Source organism: Rosa chinensis, chromosome 5, assembly GCF_002994745.2.
Source record: "Rosa chinensis cultivar Old Blush chromosome 5, RchiOBHm-V2, whole genome shotgun sequence".
NCBI classification, from domain to species: domain Eukaryota; kingdom Viridiplantae; phylum Streptophyta; class Magnoliopsida; order Rosales; family Rosaceae; genus Rosa; species Rosa chinensis.
In genome coordinates this window covers 75408622-75432985 of record NC_037092.1, presented here as the reverse complement: position 1 = coordinate 75432985, position 24364 = coordinate 75408622, and the positions used below count along the sequence as shown (strand labels likewise).

The 24364-nt window shown below is 37.9% G+C and overlaps 1 protein-coding gene and 1 pseudogene across 1 annotated transcript; both read right to left on the bottom strand.

Annotated features, from left to right (window-relative positions):
* Window positions 1-11118: 11118 nt before the first annotated feature.
* On the bottom strand, window positions 11119-15449 carry LOC112201399 (annotated as a pseudogene).
* Window positions 15450-18062: 2613 nt separating this feature from the next.
* Window positions 18063-20021, bottom strand: LOC112167697 (putative pentatricopeptide repeat-containing protein At1g12700, mitochondrial). The gene is given in 1 exon segment (XM_024304741.2): window positions 18063-20021. A coding segment is annotated over 1 exon segment (1788 nt). The 5' UTR covers window positions 19983-20021; the 3' UTR covers window positions 18063-18194.
* Between the last annotated feature and the right edge of the window lie 4343 nt (window positions 20022-24364).

Here is a 24364-nt window from a genome sequence, read left to right as displayed (position 1 = left end):
ATGAATAAACATCAATTTTATTAATTCCTCAACAAAACCATACAAAACTAAACTTGGGTTTCAAAACCCTAAAACCATGAGATATCACACACAAGTATATATCAATACACATCAAACAACACCATAAGCAAGAAATAAGAGAGGGAAAGAGAGGAGAAATCCATGAAAGTTAAGGCAAAGCTTGTCACTAGCTATTGCCATAACTTCATAGCTTCTCTTGCTACCCTTATGAAGCCATGGTGTAGAGATGGTGGCCTAGATACAGGAAATGTATGTGCTTCCTCCTTGTGCAAGCTTACATGTGAAGAATGGGGGATGAAGAAGAGAAGAAGAGGTGAGAATGGAGAGAATTCCCAAATTCGGCCAAAAGGCCTAGCGTGTAGAAAAATGGGTCTTAAGCTTGTAAAATGTGTGTGCAAATGTGCTTAAATACCCCCTTGGGTTCAAGGGTCAAGATTAGACTTGTACCATAGATCTAAAGGCTAAAAAACAAGTACAAAAAAGGTAAAATGAAAAAACTAAAACAACTTAATAAAAATGTAGAGAATTAGAAGTTTAGAAAATATTTTGGAGGGCAAAAGTGTAAGTGAGTGTGTGCCTAGTGTGAACACAAATAAATATCTTTTTCCACATGTGTGATGTGTGTGAGGTGTGTGGTCCACTAATTATTACTGTCATTACATCAATTTTGAATTTGAAATTTGAATACAAAAATGTAATACAAATGGGCTTGGATCTTCACTTATGTGCTTCTTTGGTCTTGGGCCTTGGACTTTATGCTATCGGGCCAAGTTGACTTAGTTGACCCGATGGTCAACCAATTGACTTTTTGTCCTTTAGTCATAAGTTGACTTTTTGCTCAAATTCGCTACTTCTTTCATTTTTTTTTCTCTCTTGACCATAATTTCCTACAAATGAAGAAAACAAAGTAATACTACAAAATAATGCTTGAGTATTCGCTAATTTCAAGGTAATTAGGGCTAGAAACACACATAAATTGCGTGTGAATCAGTTTCAAATTTTGGTTTCGGTTTTGATTTCGATACTTTAAATTTAATAAAATTTTGGAGAAAATTTCGATTTCAGTGGAAATTTCAGTTAAAAATAAAAAAATCATATTAATTACATTTATAAAATGATATTTTTGAATGAAACTTTTACATAGACTAAATAACTAACAACTATAATAAACCTATTTACAATTTAGATTCTCTAAAATTATACATTTATAATAGAATTGTGATATTTAATATGTACAACTAATTAACTAATAGAATCGCATCTTTCATCTGTGATTCAAAATCAGATCACTGTTCAACAATGAAAATTGTAAGGAGTGTTAAAAAAATCGTTATTAACGAAATTCTCATTCCAAAGAATCCACAAACCACTGGAAAAGCCAATACCATCAACAACATAATGACTAGAAAAGCCCAGCTTCTTAAGAACATCCAAAGCTTGACCGGTCTGGACTTCAGGCGCTTCAGAAACCACTAAAACTTCAAAGTGATGAATTCTCTTCAAATCATGGATTATACCAGGGATATTTTGATCTCTGGCACCCCTAACATTCCATACTAATAACTTTGACATCATAAAAGCTAAAATAAGTGAGGCGTCAACGACCAGCTAAACCCTAACAAACAGCCATCATAGCCTTTTCAGTAGAAGAGGCTGCAACATCATTTATCCCAGCTGGAACAATCTCATTCTCCTCAGAGACCATATCTTGCACACACACAGAGGCAGCTTGATTCTCAACATCAGAATCACCAACAACTAAGCTAGCAATAGCCATTGTAATGGGATGACTCTCAGGTCCAAGATCCAATGGATCCGGAGCTTTAGGAGGAAGAGCAGAAATCCCAGGATGAAAGCGAATCCCATTCCCATCATCTGAAGGTTCACAAGGCACATCCACATCAGTCTCACCTTTCTTCACACTAACACCATTAGTGATATCTTTCATAATTTTTCTTGGCATTTCTTCACGGGTTTAATAATGGGCCTGGCAACGTTAATTTTACCAACACTAGCACTACTCTGAACAGATTGTTGCAAATTCTCAGCAACGGCAGAGAAGAAGTGAGATGGTAATTAAGCGCACATAGGAAGGATAAATCTGGGCTTTACTCACCATAGAATATAAAATAGAATAGAATAGATCGAGGAAGCAAAGAGAAACAGAGCGACCAAGCTAAAATCTCCCAGGAACCAAACCAGGGCGGTGGGGAGAGTGAAGCTGTAGGTGAAAAAAGCGGAGGTGGTGCTGGCAATGGCAGTGTAGGTAGGGATAAAAAGAAAAAGAACAAGGGTCGAAACGGGAAGGACAATGGTAATGCTGCTGAGGGTGAACCAGCTGGGGATGCACCGCCAAGCACTGGATCGCTTGTAGCTCAGCACGAGCCTCCGCCTCATGGGCTCCCAATGTCTCGAGCTGAATGCATAATGTCCGGAGCCTAATTCAAGTTCCAGCCTATGACGGCCCTCCACCTCAGCAGCAGGGGTATGAGCACCCTTACCCAAGGCAGCAGCCACTATGCCAATAACATCATCAGACGACAGACTATGACTGTCGTCTGATATGTAAAAAATCTGTCGTCTAGTAAGCTGATATCTGATTGACATTCAGACGATGGGTAAAGTCCGACGTCAGAAATTCACTCAGACGACAGACACCTAGAAAAAATCTGTCGTCTGAATGTGCTTAAATATGCACAAATTGTAAGTATATGTGGTTAGATATGAAATAGAACGACAGTCAAATGTTGTTGTTGTCAAACTCTAGCAACAGACTTTACAAAAAATCTATTGTCTGTTTTAATGTGAGACGACAATAAAATGTCGTCTGAATGTGTAGAATTTTAAAATTTCTTTGTTACATCTGTCGTGTGAAATGATTTTACACAACAATAATCTGTGGATTCTGGTTGTTTCAAACAACAGAATTTTGCTTGAATTCTGTTGTTGGATGTTCAGTTGTTTTCCTTTTTATGTTGTGTGATTTAGTTTACAATCATAGAATTTGGCTTCAATGTGCTGTTTTTTCTTAATAAAGCAACATACATTCTAAAACCAGGAAACCACAGTAATGTAGCATACATTCATCAGAACCTGAAAATATAAACCAAAATATACCATTCATATAGAAAGTGGAAATCGCTTTGTACCATATATTCATAAAAAACCTGGAAACCACTAACAACATATCCATTGATAAACACTGCAAAAACTGTACTACCACTTCAAGCAGCCACCAAACTACATCAATTGTTTCAAATATTCAACAAAGTAAAATCGATCTAGCCTGAAGTAGCCTCTTTAACGAATCCATGAAGTGAATGGTTTCTTCATCCAGATTCACAACAGCCAACGTCCAATGACCACTGTTCACAATAGAAATAAGTCTAGCTCTCATTCAACTGGTTGACACAGAGCATAATGATATGTCTTATGTCTTCTTCTCTGAACTTTATCATCAACACTCTGCCTTTTGAACACATGCAACAGTTCAATATGTTTATAGCTACTATAAGATTGTATAGCTACTATAAGATTGCAAGGTGAAGATACTAATAATTGCCTACTAATAATCATATATTCTAAACTTAAAAGTACTATTAAAAGATAAAATGACCTTTTCACAATTCATCTTCCCTCAGTCCATATGAATGAGTAGAGGCAAGCCAGTAATAGGTAATTTATTACCTTCACTGCAAGCAAACAAGTGGAGAACCTTCACTGCAATAAGTACCATTGCATTAGGCATGCCAAGGTAATTTATATCAAGTTGTTTCCAAAATAAGTCTTCGATCCAATTCTGTATGCTGTAGACACAAAATCAATTATTAATCAACAAACAACATGGGACACGTAAAGCCTAAGAAAAAAATAATTGACCTTTCTGGAAGTATGAAAGGAGAAGAAGAGGCTCTTGCCTCAAATGGTCTTCTGTCCAAGATTTCAGAAACATGCTTTCAAAATCTTCAATAAATCCAATCTACAAAACCCACAAACACAATTGAATTGAAGAAAACATGACAAAACTAAATTGACCCATCAATGAGATGCTAGCAAAACCAATGAAAAATGGCCTTTCCTTTGCTACTCTTATCAACTGGAGCAGCAACCTTTCGTTTTCCAACTCTCCTGAAAATAGTAGATCTCCAGGACCAAATTTTCTTATTCATAAGAAGCTCTTTGTTGTTTTTCATTTTCATTAGGAATGCATCCACAAAGGCACCATCATAAAAATGAGATGTGCACAAAATCCATCCAGTGAAAATCACAAGGTTTCCTTTTCTATTTGATCTCTCATAGCAAAAGTTAAGTGACAAAATACCCAAAAAAACACACAAACCAAGGTGACAATATCTTCCCAAATAGGAGAAAATAGAGAAACAGCGTAAAGAAACATACTCTTGCTTGACTTGGGTACTGTAACCTGCTGTACTCTGTCCACCCAGTCCCACAGTAACAGCCTTTCCTGAGTTCAGCTATATACCACATTGACCAACCAAGATTACACCGATACTGTTAGACCCATGAAGAATGTATCAAATACATAGACTAAATAAATATGTACAAGATGATAACCTTAGTGGAGGATGTTGGGAGGAGTTTTTGAGCCCAACCACGGCTGAAGATTGAAATCAAACGCTTTGCCATGTCTTCTTCCTCTGTTTCATGACAATTAAAATAAAAAAAATTCCACCATGAGAAATACATATATATGTTATAAGAGAAGAGGACTGGCAGGGGTATCAATTGATTTAAATCTGGTTTAGGCTAAATCAGACCAATGTATTGCTGGTCTCTAAGACTAAAATGTAAAGTTTGATGAAACAATCCAAACAAACAAAAGAATGTAAACAGATCCTTGCTGGTCTCTAGTGGCAGTAATGTTTCTGCTCTAGCTAGGCGGCGAGTTCCTTGCGTTTGCAAATGGTCGCTGCCTCCTAGTGGCAGAGTGAAACTGCGTGTCGTAGGAGTTCTCTCCCGACGGCAACATAACAGAAAAGTTGTGCCTATGGTAATTATGCTACGTAGTCATCGAGTTATCTTTCTGTTATGTCACCGCAATGTTAAAGCAAACGGAGAAGCCAGTAGTGCGCTCTTTGCTAATTGGTGCTTATTTGAATACATGTTTTTTGTAGAGTTTCCTGATATCATTTCGGGTCGTACTCTTTATGCTTATTGTAATCAGGGGTTTAGGCTAAATGTCCCCCCCTTGTATTCGACAGTTTCATTAATGAAGGCGTGAGGGCAGCCGCACCGGCCCTTTTCAAAAAAAAAGAAAAAAGAATGTAAACAGATCCAATGTTATTCAAGGATTGCACATTACCATAAATTGGCATATTCAATAATCAAATTGGGTTTTGTGGGATTTTAGCACTGTGTTAACGTCAAACAGGACCCAAATAAGGGGTTTTAACTGATCTTGGAACCCTTTTTTTCTGGACCCAAAATGAAAATCTAGAGTATCAATCTACTCAAGTAATATAACACTAATTTATTACTCGTAAAAACACCCGAAACACTTATAAGATGCACAGAAGTCACCCAAAGAAACTAAGAGAACTATATGCTTTAGTAGGCTTTTGACATATATAACAAGTGCTGCAGCTTGGTTTCAAAACCTAACAAAATGGTGCTGCTTTATGCATCTTCCCCTCAATCAATACTTCTTTGTAATTGTTTCAAGACTCTTTAACTTTCTTAACCAAAATGAATACAAAGTCCCGAGACAGTGAGAACGATTAATTCACAAATAATGGAGATATACAACTTGGCAAAATCAAAAGCATCCAGTCAAATCTCATGAACCAGCAATTGCAACCACATTCAAAATATCAGAACAACTCAAAACTATAAAGCAATCAAAACAAAAGTTATACACATGCCTAGAGGACTAAAGCAGTCCATGGTTTGTGCTAGTATAACTGAATCCATTAAATTAGATTTGCAACAGTGAAACTTGCTTCAATCTTTTCAACTCCCAACTTTCAATCTTGAATTTCTCGGGTACCAACCAGAAAGACCCAGAGAAACTCCATCAACGACTAAATCACGAAGTGGGATGTAATGGGTAGTATAAAAGAGGAGTCTTTAATGCTTTTAAGTTCATGGGTTCAGCCAAAAATTCCATCTTCCACCGCAACCAAACAGAAACAAGAGCCGAAGATCAAGAAAACGTAAGCGAGAGAATTAAAAAGCTCAAACCTTGAGGTGTGCTTCTGAAAGGTGAGACTTTCCGAAATGACTACAACTCTGAAATGGGATTTTGGTATTTAAAGTATAGATTTTCTGGCGGGTTTCTCAGCAACAACGCTTGAAACCCAGCAAAGAGGTGAGTGAAACACCAAATTGAGTGAAACCCAGCAAAGGTGCACCACAAAGTTTAGATAGGTTATGACCCGAAAAGTGCAAATGCAAATGGAAATAAAATGCTAACTAACCTATCATCTCCTTCTCCGATTCACGAACACCCTGCAATTTGAATCCAGGGGGTTGGTTAAGCTCCTTCACCGATTTCAAAGACAAATCGTACCTTCGAAAAGGAAATTTGAACATAACCCAGAAAAAAGATAACCTTGTATCCCCAATTCGAATATAACCCAGCAAACACAAATCAAATTTGAATAGAAATTTTCAATTAAAACCCTAAAACCCAATCCAAAAGAAACTCTAAATAAATTGATTAACAGTGAATCGAAGGGCTTACCCAACAATAGTGAAACAATAAGGATTGAAAGCGTTGAAATCTTCTTAACACTAACAAGAACTTGTGAGAGGGATTGAGATGGTTTGGCTGTATGGTTTGAAAAAGTGATTGAGATGGCCGGGTTCTGTGTTTGTCGAAGAGAGATGGGGGAGATTGAGTTTTCAGTTTTGATTAGAGGAGAGTTTAATGGGGGAGATCTGCCAAGAAATTTGTGTTGAGTTGGGGCTGCTGGGTTCTTCTGTGCCTAAGTGAGAGCGACATAGATAGGGTTTCTCAGATGTGGAATAGAAAATTTTTCAAAGGGTTAAATTTGTCGGGGAGAGAGAAATAGCTTTAAAATTTGGCATATATCCCTTCATGCTGTGCCAAAAAAACAAACAGCTATGAAAAAAAAATTATCTCCTTTTACGAGACGATAGTTATCTGTCGTCTGAACAAAACAAAAAAAAAACCGGTACAACACGAATCGAAATCAAATTTATCTCCTTTGATTAGACGACAGATAAATGTTGTGCGAAGACAAACCTAATTCTCAAAGCTAACTTACCATGGTATGTTGCTATATTCAGACGACATTTACACTGTCTGTCGTTAAAATATATCAGACGACAGAAACCAACATGTCTATCGTCTGATCTCTGTCGTCTGATAAGGTTATTGGCATAGTGAGCTGCACCTGTTCTCTGCTCTAGTGCATGCGATGAACTACAATGCGGCGCACCCCTGCGTTAGCTACGGCGCGGCTCGCTATGCTACACAACCTGTTTATTCTCAGACATACACGTATGCACATTGGGGTTTGGGGGGAATTGAGGTTGAGCCGCCATTGTATCATTTTGAAAACCATTCGCCACCGCCGTCCCATCCACCACAAGCCAACTATCCACCACATCCCTACTATTCCGCCGATTCTGATACCTTCGCCTTGTTCAGTGATGAAAATGAAAATGGATGCCATATTATGTGAAGTCTTGGTGCAATGAGGGCTTAATGGACATTGTAGTATATGGAGGGAAGCTTATACGGCTTGTGTAAGTGATCAAGTGCATGGCAATGGTTTGTGGCTTTGTGCTATGGTATCAAGTAATGTGGATATATATAGGAAGATGATCAAGTTTAATCTAGGGGGAAGAATAAATTTAGGGGTTTAGCATTATCTAGTACTTTAAGTATGTAGCTAGTAGGACTCTAACGTATGGTTTTCATTTTCAGTAGGTAACCCAATTGTAACTGATTGCCTTTTTTGATGTATAAATTGGATTTGGCATTTTGGGTTGTAATGAAATGGTGACTTAATTAAAGCAAAACATGCATTAGCTATTGTTGGAAAGAAATTAAATAACTTTCGAAAACAGTAACTATACCTTTAAAATCTTCACTGTTTCATATCCAGACCTGAAAGCACGAAGTAAATGCTCACATGCATACATTATTACTGGGAAAGCCAGATACATCCATGTCTGCGATGACCATTCATGAAAATAAGCATGTTATAAAGTGATGAAGCAAAAAGTAACAAAGGGCTTTGCCGTTTATAAAATTTGCTACACTGGACTAGTACAATAATTTGAAGGAGCACTTACTGTTTTCTTGTTCTAGTTCTTAGAGAGGTAGAGAAAGTATCCATGGATAATAAAGAGGATGTACTCTATGACAAAGAGGTGGTGGGAGTACCAGAAGGCATTGAACCCGGCAAGTTTCTTTAGGGTTTTAGGGGGGTTTCTTAGTCTATTGCGACGGAACCAAGGTTGAGCCAATGTGTATGCCATGACCATTAACACCACCATAACCACCTCGGTCCAGCCCTCAGTGCCTTTCAAGAACCACTAGTAGTCGTCTGGCCAAAAAAAACAGCTTCATCTTGTCGTATTGATCATTGGTCGAGTGTAGCAGCTTAAGGAAGTCGCATGTCAGATGGTAAAAAATTCTATGAGTAAAATCATGGGTGTTGGTACAGTGCAATTAAGGATGTTTGATGGCATTGTGAGAATGCTTGAAAATGTGAGGCATGTTCCGGAATTGAAGAAAAGCTTGATTTTACTTTCGGAGCTTGATTCTCGTGGCTACAAATACACCGGGCAAGGTAGAGTTATTAAAGTCCCCAAAGGTATTTGGGTTGTCATAAAAGGTATTCGGGTTGGAAACTTGTATAAATTGCTTGGAAGCACGGTTGTTGATGGTGCACAAATGATGATAGAACATGATGAATTTCCGGTGCTATTATGGCATAGAAGATTGGGTCACATGAGTGAAAAAGGTATGGGGATCTTGATGAAAAGGGAACTTATTCCCAAGATGTGCTTTGGTGACAAGGAATTTTGTGAGCATTGTGTATATGGGAAGCATCATAAGTGAAGCTTCAAGGCCGGGAGTCACACTAGTAAAGGCATACTTCACTATATTCACTCGGATTTATGGGCCCGTCTCGCACTAAATCATGTGGAGGTGCATCATACTTCATATCTTTCATTGATGATTACTCAAGGAAAGTGTGGGTAAAATTCTTGAAGTCAAAGGATGAAGCTTTCATGACATTCAAGCATTTCAAGATCGAGGTGGAGAAAGAAAGCGGAAGGTGCATCAAGGTGATTAGAACTGATAATGGCTTGGAATTTGTAAACAAAGTCTTTCTCAAATATTGCAAGGATGAAAGAATTGTCATGCATAATACCATTGTTCGGAGCCCTCATCAAAATGGGGTGGCAGAGCGCATGAATAGAACTTTGGTGGAACGTACAAGGTGTATGTTGAGCAATGCGGGTGTTGGTAAAGAGCTTTGGGCGGAAGTCATCAACACAGCTTGTTATCTAGTGAATAGGTCACCTTCGGCGGCATTGGGAGATAAAAGACCTCAAGAGGTTTGGTACCAGAAAAGTGTCATCCGTTTTCCATAGGACAGTTGCGAGAAAGCAATTCTCGATAGAGGAGAGTACGACAGAAGACAGGGCCAGACGAGATATTGAAAGGCTTGAATGGACAGGTAAGGGGCAGCATCATTTCACCTACCAGAGGACTTATTGGCTTAAGAAGCAAACCAAAGCTTTAGAAGAGTCACCTAGTCATCCTTTGTTGCTTGCTTTGGGCTCATCTTGGTGCTTGGTCTCTTCGATATGCTATGAAAGATCTCTCCTCCCAGTAGACTGAGGAGTTAGAGGCTGCAGGCAGTAAACCATTCGCTATGTGGAATTCCTTTTCTAAAAGTATGATTCCCTCGGAAAGGGTATCCACTCTTGCAACAGTCGTAATCGGTCTTTCCTGTATTCAGGAATCGGGCTATATGCCCTCTTTTTGATAGTGAAAAGCTTTTGAGAGCTCTCAAATAGGCCTTTTCTTTTAGACCAGATCTCTCATTGGTCTTGTCAGTTTGGTTTTGCCATGAACAGTTTATGCTCGCGCGGGCCGGGAGTATTACATAATACATAATGGGGGGCCCGTTTAGGCCCGTTTAGGCTCGTATCAGGGAGCTTTTTCCTTAAAGGGTAGTAATATTTCAAGAATAGAGCATTTGTAGGAGGAATAATTTGTTCGTCGTCCATGGTGATGAGCAGGTATGCTCCATTTGAGTATACTTTTTCGATGATGTAGGGGCCTTCCCATTTAGGCTCTAACTTCCCCCGGTCCGTCAGTTGATAATAATCGGTGTTCGTACCATGCATAATAAACCGGAATATCAATTCGAGATCGGCTTTATTATTCACCGGTGGCTCGTTGGAGGAATGCCACTATGAAGCTTCTTCTCGGGCAAACTTTCTAGCCGTAACCAGAATACTCCCTCCCGGGCAAGTGGATCAAAAGAGAAAAGAGGAATACGACTAGCTGAAATGCACCCAGCAGTTTTCCAATGGTGGAAAGTTCTCTCACCGCTCCCACAGGCCTGCTAATAAGATCTTGTTGACATAACATTAATCTGAAGAACTATACAGGGGACCTATGCAACAAGTAAGGGTTAGCTTAAAATGTTCAAATTAAGAAAGATCTTTATTGAATAAAAAAATTTGCGATCTTCATTAGATGTTATTGTAAAGATTATAGGTATTGGCATCTACTTTAACTAGTTTGTTGCGTTCAGGGCATCAGAACACATCTGCACTAGAAAGAAAGAATAGTTACACTGCTGATAGTATTCTACGCAAATGAATGTGAAATAATGCTCCTAATATACATCTTGACTCTAGTAAGATATACAAGTTTTGTGCTATCTGCAAGGTGCAAGGTGAACTAGCAAGGCAGAGTAAATTTAATAAAACCCTTATTGCAAAAGCGGCAAAACCCTTATTATAATACATGGCCAGCAAATTCAGCTAATATTGGATAGAAACCAAGATATAGCATTGTGTTTTCAAATCATGCACGAACAAGTAACATTCATAATTCTTCTTTGGTCAGAGGAAACATAATCATAAATAACATTCAGAATATATCCAAGGATGCTAAACAGCAGCAGTTTCAAGTTTTCTTGTTGTATGGGGAAAGTTCTGTTTCAAATATGCAGATTACCTTTACAATGATTTTTTCAAAGATTTCCTTTACCAAAAGCTGACTCTACTAGTCTATTATGAGTCGACAGTCAAATAATGAAATAAACGACCTGAGGCAAATTGATCAACACCTCACTTGTGGTATAGTGCTATGGTTTTAGAAGGCAGATGAGTTCAGCCACTGGGTACATGCAGGAGTTGGATCTTGCCACTATTAAAGTGACATTTTGTAAGAATGATCAAAACTGTCGATCATGTTCACTACAAAGTATCCGGTCGGTTTAGGTTTAGAAAACATGAATACGTTGTTCTTAGAAATCACGGGCAAATCTCGTGCACCTTAACACGTGCCTCTACCTTTGCCAGAATGAACTTAAGGCCTCAACAAACTTAGATTTCAACGAAAAGCTACAACAAGAGCCAACAGCCATGACAAGAAGTTGCTTACTCTGAAGGCCAACCACGAAGAAGTTGCTGAACCGGAGTTTGCTACTGGTCTGTATTGGTTGTCAGAAAAGAACGCTCAGTACAGTTACTTTCCAGTTCCTGTTCAATGATTCGTTGATACTCTTCAACTTGTATAAGACCATCCTTTACTTTCTGAGAAATGTTTTTGCAATCTTGCACCATATTGCATTTCCCATTGCATTTAACTGCCACTTAATTAAGTTGGACTCAAAAAGTCTAAAGTTCTCTTTTGTTCTCTCCATCAGCATCACTTATCACTTCCTGCACAGATTTGGGAGCTCTGATGAATACCAATGACTGATATTTGAGAACCTTTCCTATCAAAAGAAAAAGAGAACAATCAGAAATTTCCAGTACAAGTGCCACTACTTTTACATTCAGTAGGTGTAGATAAAGAACTAGATAGCAGTAATGAGAGACGGGAAGAAAGTAACACAATATTCAGATACCACACCGCCACAGATTAAATCCTGAAACAAAACTCTTCTTACTCTCCCATTTTTCTAGCAAATACATCCATGCAACTATGAATATCCACAACAAGAAAATTAATGAATACGGTCAGGGTAAACAAAGAAAACACTAAAGCAACACTTGAAATACCAAAGCAAGGAATCATGTAGGTTTAGATTTTCCCTCAATAGTTTAGCTCAGAAACATCTACAACTAGCTCCCTAGGCCCTTGAGAGTAAGTATGTTTTCCAATGCTTAATAGGGAGCTGTAACAACTTTCTGAGACTAAATAACTAATAAAAACAGTTTTCACACCATAAACACTCCGATGACAAACTCCAAACCCAACATAAGATTTCCATCTAGAGGAAAGAACACTTTTTAACATTAGTGAGAAAAAAAATGGCAAACTAAAACCAGCCGCAATCAAATTCAACGGGTCAAAGAACTAGAAAGGAGGAGGGGACCAAGAGCTACACTATAACGAAACAAAATCACTGCAAAGCTCTCCACAGCTTCATACAACAAAAACAGAAAAAGCACTTTCTTGGTCTCTTGAAACATAGAAGCTTGAATGTAATTGTCTTATGTCCTCACAACAAAGCCAATGATCATTAAAAAAGAGTGCAGAAATGGTGAGACAGTGTCACAGTGCTCATTGGTCATTGCTGAACAAGCTCTCTTAAAGCCACCCACCTGCCTCATGACCTGACGTCACATTACCATCCATGATCACCCCAAGTGCCCTGGAAACATGGCTGTACATATCTAGTAAATGTATCTGTGCAATGAAAGCACCGAATGGAAACTCTCATAAGCATGAGCAGCTCTCGGTAGTTTTTGTCCCCTGTTACCAAAAAAAAAAAGAAAAAAAAAGAACATAGCTAGACATACCTTTATAACCATACTATGGAATCTTTATAAATAAGCACTCTTCTATGTACAGGTAAAGGTTGCACGCTTAGACATACCTTTCGGGACAAACATTAGCAATAAAACTGGGTTGCCCGAAAATGTTCAAGTTAGAACCTATATCACCATTGAAGCATTACAGAAATGTTCTAACATACAGTAGAATCGAACAATGAAGAGATTAGGAGACAACTGTAAAAAGATGGGTGCCTATTCCAATATCAAAAATTTTTTGGATATAAAATTTACAAACTAAAATCTAAACTCATAGGGATTATGGTACCTACTTTCAGAGAAGAATCACACCAGTATATAACAATCAGAAAAAAACCGTTACCTCTAGAATGTAACTATCAAACACTGGTGATCTATAAAGGAAGACTAATCATCATAGGTCAAGAATTTATTTCAAATATTCAAATAACTTCAGACTGAATCTTTGAGCAATGCTAACAAAGCAGGATCTACTATATCCTTTGACAATAAATCAACAATCAATTCCATAGTTGATGCATCGGCAGAGAAACCCCTCTCAAGCATCTCTTGAATAAGTCTCGTAGCCCTTGATGTCTCATTGTTATTGATAAAACCTCATAATTGTGTTATAGGTACAATCATTTGGAGAACAGCCTTTCTCTTCCATTCCTCTTAGCAAATTTTCTGCTTCACTTAATAGGCCTCTTTTACAAAATCCGCTAATCATTATGGTATATGTCCTCACATCAGGCTGTACTCCTTTTGATGACAAACCAGAGAAGACATCTATAGCAGAAACCATTTCCCCAGCTTTGCACAAACCATCAATGATAATAGTGTAAATTACAATATTTAGTTCCCACTTGTTGCTTTCCAACTCTCTAAGCAATTCCAGTGCTTTAGAAAGTTGTTGGTTGTTACATAGGCCATCAAGTATACCAGCGTAAGTATTAACATTTGGAAGCTGGCCACAACCTTGCATCTCACAGAACAACTTTTGTGCATCTTTTATCCTCCCCACTTTGCAAAAACCGTCAATAAGAGTGGTAAAAGTAATGGTATTAGGAACAAGTCCCATACAACGCATTTCCTGAAAAACCTTATTGGCCTCATCAATCTTTTTGTGCTTACAGAATCCGTTTATCAATATGTTACAACTCCGAACATTAACCATGGAGCCCTTGCTAACCATTAGATCAAAGACTTGTTTCGCCTCGTCCATTTCTCCTCGCAAACAGTAACCGTCCATAAGTGAGTTGTAAGTACTGATATCAGGCTCAATATGTCTTTGAATCATCATCTCAACCACACTTTTGGCTTCCACAATCATCCCTTCCTTACACAGTGCATCAACCAAGACAGTGAAGGTGCGTACATCTGGAAAGATATTTTTACTCACCATTTCATTTAACAGCCTTTTAGCTTCTTTCCACTGGCCTATATTGCAAACTCCTTGAATCAAAGAGGTGTAAGTAACAACGTTTGGAGCAATGCCTCTGGTAATCATTTCTGTGAAGAGGTTCAATGCTTGATCAACTAGTGTATCCTTACAAAGACTGTCAATGACGGTGTTATAGGTAACTATGTCAGGCTCGCATCCTCTTTCTTCCATCTTCCCAAGTAACTGAATAGCTGCCCTGTTGTTTCCAATCATGCAAAAGCCCTTCACTAGTGTGTTGAAAGTAAACACATTGGGCTGACAATGACCTCTCCCCACCATTTTGCTGAAAAGTCTTGCTGCCTCAGCCACTCTATTATGGAGAACAAAGCCGTGGATTAGAGTGGTGAAGGTGGTGACACTTGATTGAAGACCCAATTTGAAGAATTGGCCCAAGACAGACAAGCCGAACCCCATACGATTCAAATGGCAGTAGCAATTAATGATGATGTTTAGAGTATAAGCATCCGAAGCGATTCCAATGAGACCCATCTGTCTATTCAAAGAGAGGACTGCTGAATAGTGCTTCAGTTTGGCAAGTTGGCCCAAGAGTTGATTGAAGCGGACAACCGAAGGCAGAGGACGCCTTTGAAGCATTTCATCCAACACCTTCGAGGCATTCTCAACATTACTCACTCTGGGCTTCCAGGGTCGATTTCCTAGATGGGTTTCTCTAGGTGTGGTTGGGTTTTAGGATTGAGAATGAAACAAGGCCATGAAATTGCAGACGGAAGCAGCACGAGCAGTAGAGCTAAGGCAAGAAAGCATACCTCTTGGGCTGTTGCTGCTGTAATACGACGTTCTGCGCATCATCTTCAGACTCGATTCACGAACTGCTTTCTTGGAAAGAACTATGCTCGAACCTCTCAACTGATTTCCAAGACGAGTGGGTGCTCTGCCAATCCAATAAAATTTTGCCCACTTTTAGCGTTTGTTCAGTTTTCTAGACAAACTGGAGTGTGTGTGTGTGTTTTTTTTTTCATTTCGGTAAAAGAAATGACTAATGAGTTGAAATCCTATTGAGTCTACAATTTAACCCACACGAGTCTTTCTATTGTTTATTGCAGCCTTACATGTGCTAAGGCACCAATGAATCAATGCATGCACGCATGTATAATAGAAGTTCCGATACTTGTTTCGTTAATTTATTGGTTTTAATTTCTTCAATGATGGGAATCATGGCTCGATAGGTAGGTACAGTAACTAAGTTTTGTTTTTCTTTTATTGAAGTCTTCGTGTCTTTTTTGTGATTAGATTCATGGCATCTGTTCGGTGTGTTCATCCTAGTTCCGGTGTTGGTGCTCATCAAGGCATTTTGTACAACTTTGTCAACAAATTCATGATGAATGTTCCGAGACACTTCATGTTGAATTGGCTAATTTAGGGTGAAACTGCCCTTTTTATGCGCTTCTGCAGTTCTGGTTCTTCCAACTTGACACTTTTCTTGGTGGTTTAGGCTGTGATGTCATGAGGTGGTTGAGGATGCATGGTGGTTTAGCCAGCATTAGTACAGTTAGTTTGTACTTTCTGTTCAAATCATTGATAATAAAATGAAAAATAGAAAAAATCCCCCAGAGCTCTTAGGGAGAGGCATATACTCTGTGATTACACAAGTGATCAAAATGGCAGAGACTGTCCAATTCCGATCCACTGCCCTACACTATGCAGATAGTTCTTCCCCAAAAGAGAAATTTATGTGGCGCCAACCTCGCCCACATAGATTTGTATGATACAATTAGCACAGTACTTATAGATAAACAAGATTATCATTGTCTCATCGTTTGTAAGAGAATTGAGAAATGAATAATGTTTTGAATCAGGTCCTTTACTTGAACACGAACAAAACATATCAGGACCTTTACTTAAGGAGATCGAGCAAACCTTAAACTTTCCTGATGCTAAACTCAGGCAAAGACCTTCAAAATTACTAACCAGTCAAACACAAATCAAATAGAAATTCAATCACAAGAAGTTTAGCTCTTCGCAAGTACATGCACATTGTGGAACTACATACATGTCGTGCACTCTGGCTAAGTTCAGCGGCTTCAGCCTGCTACCTTTCCTTACTAGCCTACTCAGTACGTTCGGACCCACTTTGTTCTCTCCTAGAATAATCTGGATTACCAAACTCTGTTTGCAGCCAGTGCACTGCAATGGTAGCTTGGTCAGGAATGCTTGTATGACAATATAGAATGACAGGAGAAGGGGCCGGGCATTTGCCTTGATATTTCTCAACGATGTTTCAGTAGATATTTAGGCCAAATCAAGTGCAAAGCCATCAGAGTGGCTCTCGTACGGATAACTTTAATCATACAGTTCAACTCTCTTTTTTTTTTAGAAAAAGAAAAAAACTAAAGGAATAAGCAAGAGCCAACTATCTAGGAGCACAAGTATTCTTCTCCTTCATGGAAGGCATTCTACCGTGAGATGAGTGGCTTTTATTGCTGCGTTTTCTTTCACTAAACTGGTGTAGGATTAAGTAGGACCTAGAAAGGAGATCAACAAAGTGACTGCTAGTAAGTATCAGATAATAAAAAGCATTTAATCATACATGGGAGTCTGCATAACCTAATGCATATGCTGCTCCAAATTAAAGACACGATTAGTTATCATCTCTGGATAATACATGACATAACATTCTTCTGAAGAACTAAACAGGGGACCTATGCAACAAGTAATGGTTAGCTTAAAATGATCAAATTAAGAACATATCTTTATTGAATAAAGATAAATGTGATGTTCATTAGAAAATACTGTAAAGATTACAGGTACTGTCATCTCCCTTGCCCTCAATTCAGCACACTAGTTTGTTGAATTGTAAAGCAACTATTCTCTTTAGGGTATTAGAATTCTACCACATCTGCAATTTCATTAATCAAGGCTTGAGGGCAGCCGCACCGGTCATTTTTTTTAAAAAAGAAAAGAATAATTACACTGCTGATAGGCGTTTCTCTACCCAAATGAATGTGAAATAGTGCTCCTAATATACTTCGTGAAATATGCAAGTTTTGTGCTATGTGCGAGGTGAACAGGCAAGCCAGAGTAAATTTAATAATACCCTTATTGCAAAAGCGGCTGGAATCACGATTAGGTAAACGGAAGAAGACATGATGAAATTATAGACTTGGAATGCAAATGCATCATAAGATGATAACGAGCGTACTAGTTATTATAAGAGACATTTCCTTAATAGCCTATGTAGCGTAAACGTCTGTAGAATTCTAGGTTTCACACAACTTGAAATATATATTTACTTAATACCCTCAAATGTTAGATAGTTCCTCATATGATAGTACTGCTAAATTTCTCTGGCGATATATGAGTAATATACTAATGCATCTGCCAATCTGTCACCCAATACTTAAATGCAAAAGTCAGGATCACATACAAAATGACAGTATAATTTCAATCGATGGTTAATAAATAAAATATATAAAATATCCAAAGCTACGGCTAAGACCGGTCATCAACTCATAACTCTATTCCTCTTCAGAAATTGCATCATATAACTAGCAGTTTATCAATTTAGCTAGAATTAGTAAACAGCAATAAAAGTTCTGAGTTATATAGATAAGGGCATGATAATGCTAAAATGCTATCTGATATAGGAAATGACATTAGGTGTTCAAATGATGAATTAATAGATAACGTGTACAGTTAGATCCAAGGTTTTAAAAGGTGCAGAACTCTCACATTTCCTCCTCAAACTAAGAAAGTTCTGTTTCAAACATTCAAATCAACTTTATCATGAATCTTTTAACAACGGCAACAAAGCCGGATCTACTATATCCTTAGACAATAAACCAACTATCAATTCCATAGATGATGCATCTGCTGAGAAACCCGACTCCACCATTTCTTGAATAAGTCTCATAGCCATTGATGCCTTCTTGTTATTTAACAACCCTCGGATAATGATGTTATAGGTCCAACCATCTGGAGAGCAGCCTTTCTCTCCCATTTCTCTCAGCAACTTTTCCGCTTCACTTAATAAACCCCCTTTACAAAATCCATGAATCATTATATTGTATGTCCTCACATTAGGCTGTACTCCTTTAGATGACAAACCAGAGAAGACCTCTACTGCAGAATCCATTTTCCCAGCTTTGCACAAACCTTCAATGATAGTAGTGTAAACTACAATATCTAGTTCCAATTTCTTGTCTTTCATCTCTCTAAGCAATTCTATTGCCTTGTGAAGTTGCTGGTTGCTACATAGGGCATCAAGTAAAACAGCATAAGTTTGAACACTTGGATATTGGCCACAGCCTTGCATATGAGAGAACAGTTTTTCTGCTTCTTTTATCCTCCCCACTTTGCAAAAACCATCAATAAGAGTTGTATAAGTAACGGTATTAGGAACAAGTTCCATACGACGCATTTCCTTGAAAATCTTGTTAGCCTGATCGATCTTTTTACCCTTGCAATATCCGTTAATCAATATGCTACAACTTTGAACATCAACCATGGAGCCCTTGCTAATCATAAGATCAAAAACTTGTCTTGCCTCGTCCATTTCTCCTCACAAACAGTAACCGTCCATAAGGGAACTGTATGTAACCATATCAGGCTCAATTCCTCTTTGAATCATCATCTCAACCACACTTTTGGCTTCCGCGACCATCCCTTCCTTACAAAGTGCGTCAACCAAGACAGTGAAGGTGCGTACATTCGGAAAGATATTTTTACTCACCATTTCATTCAACAGCCTTTTAGCTTCTTTCCACTTGCCTAGTCTGCAGACTCCGTCAATCAAAGAATTGTAAGTAACAACAGATGGAGCAATACCTCTACCAATCATTTCTGTGAATAGGTTCAATGCTTGATCAACTAGTGTATCCTTACAAAGACTGTCGATAATGGTGTTATAGGTAACTGTGTCAGGCTGGCATCCTCTTTCTTCCATCTTCCTAAGTAACTCCATAGCTGCACTGTTGTTTCCAATCATGCAAAAGCCCTTTATTAGTGTGTTGAAAGTAAACACATTGGGCTGACAATGACCTCTCCCCAACATTTTGCTGAAAAGTCGTGCTGCCTCAGCCACTCTATTTTGGAGAACAAAGCCGTGGATTAGAGTGGTGAAGGTTGCAACATCTGGTTGAAGACCCGATTTGAAGAATTGGCCCAAGACAGACAGGGCATACCCCATTTGGTTCAAATGACAGTAGCAATTGATGATAATGGTTAGAGTATAAACATTAGAAGCGATTCCTAGCAGACTCATTTCTCTATTCAAAGAGATGACTGCCGAATAATGTTTCAGTCTAGCAAGTTGAGTCAAGATCTGAGTGAAGCGGATAGCAGAAGGCAGGGGACGCGAGTGAAGCATTTCATCGAACACCTTCAAGGCATGCTCAACATTACCCACTCTGGGCTTTCCTCGCTGGGTTTGTCTAGATTTGGTTGAGTTCGATGATTTAGAAGGAAACAAAGCAACAATAGGAGTAGTGTGAAGAAACAGCATACCTCTGGTGCTTCTGCAATAAGAATAAGAAGAAGAAGAAAAAGATGTCTTGCCCATCATTTTCAACATCTCTGCGACTCGAGTTTGTCTCGAATGGGTGTGGCTTTGCTTGAGAAAGCTCAAGTTTTCAAGTCTCTGTTATATATGTTGGGAAAATTTTATAAATGGTCACTCAATTATGACGCATTTGACACTTTGATCACTGAAGTTTCATATATATCACTTTGGTCACTCAACTATTACATTGTCAATAACTTAAGTCACTTTGTTAAATTTTTTCATTAAAAAAAATTATAAAAAATACTCTTTGAGTGACTTAAGTGATTGATAATGTAATAGTTGAGTGACCAAAGTGATATATTTGAAACTTCAGTAACCAAAGTGTCGAATGAGTCATAGTTGAGTGACCATTTGTGGAATATATGTATGTATCCTTGGATTCCAGAATAGAAGTTGCTTGCTTTGGGGCTCCTCGCTTCTTTGGTGCTCCTGTACTAATATGGAAGGTTATAAATATCAGTATCTTCATATGTATCGATACATTGAAAAAAAGAGATATCGGAAATATCGGCGATACAGGGTAACAAAATGTCATTTTTGAAATTTATTAGAAATTTAGAACTACATATAAATACATATGAATGTCAACTTCATCTACCTCCAAAAAGAGACTCTAGGCGATTGAAAAGCCGCTCGCTGGTCTACGAAAATGCAATAATCAGACCAAGACAGATGATCCATATAGTGCGAATTGTAGTGATAAACATGATAGTTATAGATCTCTTTAGAGATGCCGACTGTTTTCCCTATAAGGAGATAATAAGAATGAACCCAATTGGATGACTGATCATATACTTCTCCATATTGATTATATCCATAAGCATCATAACCAAATTGATTGTTGCTTTCATGAGATTCATTTGAGATCCCACTGCGCTCTGTGCCTAAACTGATAGAGTCAAAACTTAAGGCAATTGAAGAAACATCAGATGGGGTACTTTGATCATCAGTTGCACCTCTAGTCCTCCTCCCATATCGGGTACCTTTACGGTTTTATCTTATTTCTATTATTCAACTACAGAGTTACAAACTACATACAGGGTTACAGACATAGTCACAGACTACACAGTACCAAATCTCTCCTCACACAGATTTGCATTTAGACTTTTAGAGAATTACTTCTCACCCAAAATCGCCTTGTATTTCTCCTCACCTAGATTCGCCTTAAGGGGATTTTCTAGTTACCTAAATTCACCTTAAGGGGATTTCTCTTTACTCGTATTTGCCTTTAGGAGATCTCTCTTCACACAGATTTTCATTTAGAGAATTACTGAGTTTTTTTTTTTATTTTTACCTCAAATTTTACAGATATTTCTTCACTTTATCGGGGATATATCGCAAATATCTAATATATCGGGGATATTTGATGATGTCGGAGAAATTTTACAGAAACGGTAAAAAATAAGATATTTACCCCCTAGATATATTTGTTAGTAAAAAAAAGAAGATATCGGGGGAGATATCGAAAATATCGCGGATATTTAAAACCTTGCTAATATGCACTCAATTTACATGTTTTTGTTTTTATTTTTATTTCAGTTTTTTCTTTTTTCTTTTTCTGTAAAATGACCAATGTGGCCTAGCGTTCCTTGTAGCAGCTACTCTCGAATCTTGATATCTTACAATTCATGCACTGGGGAAACAGTACCCATATATTCCCGAGAAAAGCTTTACATAATTGATAATTGTACTATTATCTTTCACCAGAAAAATTGTACAACTTACAAATGATTAGTAACTTCAATGGCTTTCCTATAAATTCAACTACTCTACATATTGATACCGTGGGATAAGGAAATCGAGAATGTACAATTTACAAACATATGATTTCTTGCGTCTCTGTCTTTGCTGAAATGAAATCGAGGCATTGACAAACTCAGCTTTCTCAAAACTGAAGCATAGTTCAGTGGACAACTGCCACTACAAGAAGTTACCGACTCAATTTTCTCAATCTCCAGCTACAGTATTGCTAGAAAGCACTTCTATTACTGTAACTGACCTTGGGCCAAATCCAGTTATCACAAGAAAATGAGATTTCTGGGAATCGTAATCCCCCATTTCCAACAAAGCTCAACAAGCTCTATCAGCACCCGCCTCATGAACCAACTGGGCGGCAACTCTGTTTGCCTTGCCCACCTGGATAACTCCCTACAATTTATGCTACAATTAGTCACAGCATATCTTACACATATAGAAGACATCAAAATATCATCTATATATCTCATCAATCTCAAGCAAAAAGCAAAAGTCAAACAAAAGTTTTAGATCAGATTGACTCCTTCTCATACTGCTAATTAACTTTAATCATACAGTTCCATTCTTTCAACAATATTCAATTCCATTCCGCAGATGATGTAGTACAACAAACAAGAGCTACATAGAGATTTGAGAGCCTGGACAACCTAGCAGTCCTGAAACAAGCTACATTGGATAACTGATACATATCCTAATCTATAACACAGCAAATTCTATAAATCTTTTCATCTCCTTTGGGTTAAACAGAGGCGACACCCTCCTTCGAACAATCTCCTGAATCTGCTCTAATGCAGCATCCTCAAAGTTGGCATTTTTCATTTGCTGACGGCAACTGTAAGTACCAAAGCCACAGCAATAGATTATTCAAAAGATACAGTAGGATACATCATTTGCAAGAATCAGTTAAAAGTAGACTTTGGATAATTAACACGTCAATAAAAGCATCCATGATGCTAACTAAGCTTTTTATTGGATATACACTAGTAGTGAAGTTTCCAAATAATGCGGGCTTTCTTCTTTGTAAACCATATACCAAATAGGCATCTGAAATTTCAAGTCCATTCCATTTGTCTCACTGATCCTTAATACAACTATATAAGAGTTATACAACCAATCTTCCTGTGATCTAAGATCCACGTTTCTAGTCCAATGTAAACTGAAGGATGTCTACATCCGCAAAACTAACAGAATTCCAAGAAAACCCAACTCAGGAATCTTTATAATCAAAGAAATGATCAAGTAACAGGTATACATGCACTACATACTATAATACGACAGAACATTATTCAGATTAAGCACTCATCAGGACACCTGAACTGTGCAAAAGATAAGTGTGAAGATTAGCAATATATCTGGGGTAAGCACAAATATTGCTCAAGTTTGAGTACAGTTTATTGAATAAACAACTTTGTGGGTGTTTGTTTTACAAACTGATGTTGAAAATCAGAATTGCTGACACATAACTACAATCAAACAAGAGTTGCACTAGTTTGAAGAAACTACTCCCTTCAAGGCATCAAAAATTAGAGGAGGAGGTGCGTAGAATCCCTACAAATTAAATTGACCAGGCCGGGTTTTGTACACTAGAGTTCCTGTGCCTGTTCATACACCAAGTTAGTTTAATGAACACATAACAGCTGCAGAAGGAAAAAGCAAAAATAGATGAGTGGATGACAGATCGAATGAGAGCTATAAAATGAAACTCAGGCGAATCACCCATGGATGCTGCAGGTGAGGAACATCAATACCCCAAACAATCCAAACAAACCAGGTCACCTAGATGCTAAAGTCATTAGTAAAACTGAGTCCATTACGTAACAATAGAATAAAAATCATGAAAAAAAAAAAAAGGACAAGTAAGAAGTTTAGGCTTTCCTTGACTGCTTGCATAAGTTGAAACTTGGGTAGTTTCAGACCCATTTTATGAAATAATCAAATCCAACCCTTTCCTCATATACACACAACACAAGCAAAAGTATTGATTGGATACGTCTAAAATTTTAATATTTTGTAACCTTAAATTAACGGGTGCATTTGATTGCATGGAAATAAGTGACATGGAAACTGAAATAAAGTGTACATTTCAATTCTCAGATTAAGAAACATGTGAAAATTTGCATAAGCAATGAACAATTGGTACAACTAAATAATGAGTATTAGTAGAGTGACCAAAGAACCAAAAGGTGACAAGCACAACAAAGCCAGACCAAAGATCATCCTTCATATCAATTGCTGCTAGTCAATGAGTTTGAGTGATGTTGTTGATAGTGAATTAGTATACTTGCTGGTCAACAATTTAAAGAATCCAAGATGAGGTAAAATGATTAGCATCTGAACACAGTAAGATTAAACGGCTTATTTCCCAAATAGGTCAAATCTGCATATTCACAAATCATAACTGAGTAGTGAGTAGCACCATATACTAGCAGTTTATCAATCTACCTAGAATTAGTCAATAGCTAGCAATGAAAGTTCCAAGTTATATGGATAAGGATATGACAATGCTGAAAGTGCCATCTGATCCAGGAAATGACATTGGGTATTCAAATGATGAATTAAAATGTAATGTATACATTACATCCAAGGTTGTCAAAAGTGCAGAAGTCTCATACTTCCTACCCATACCAAGTAACTTC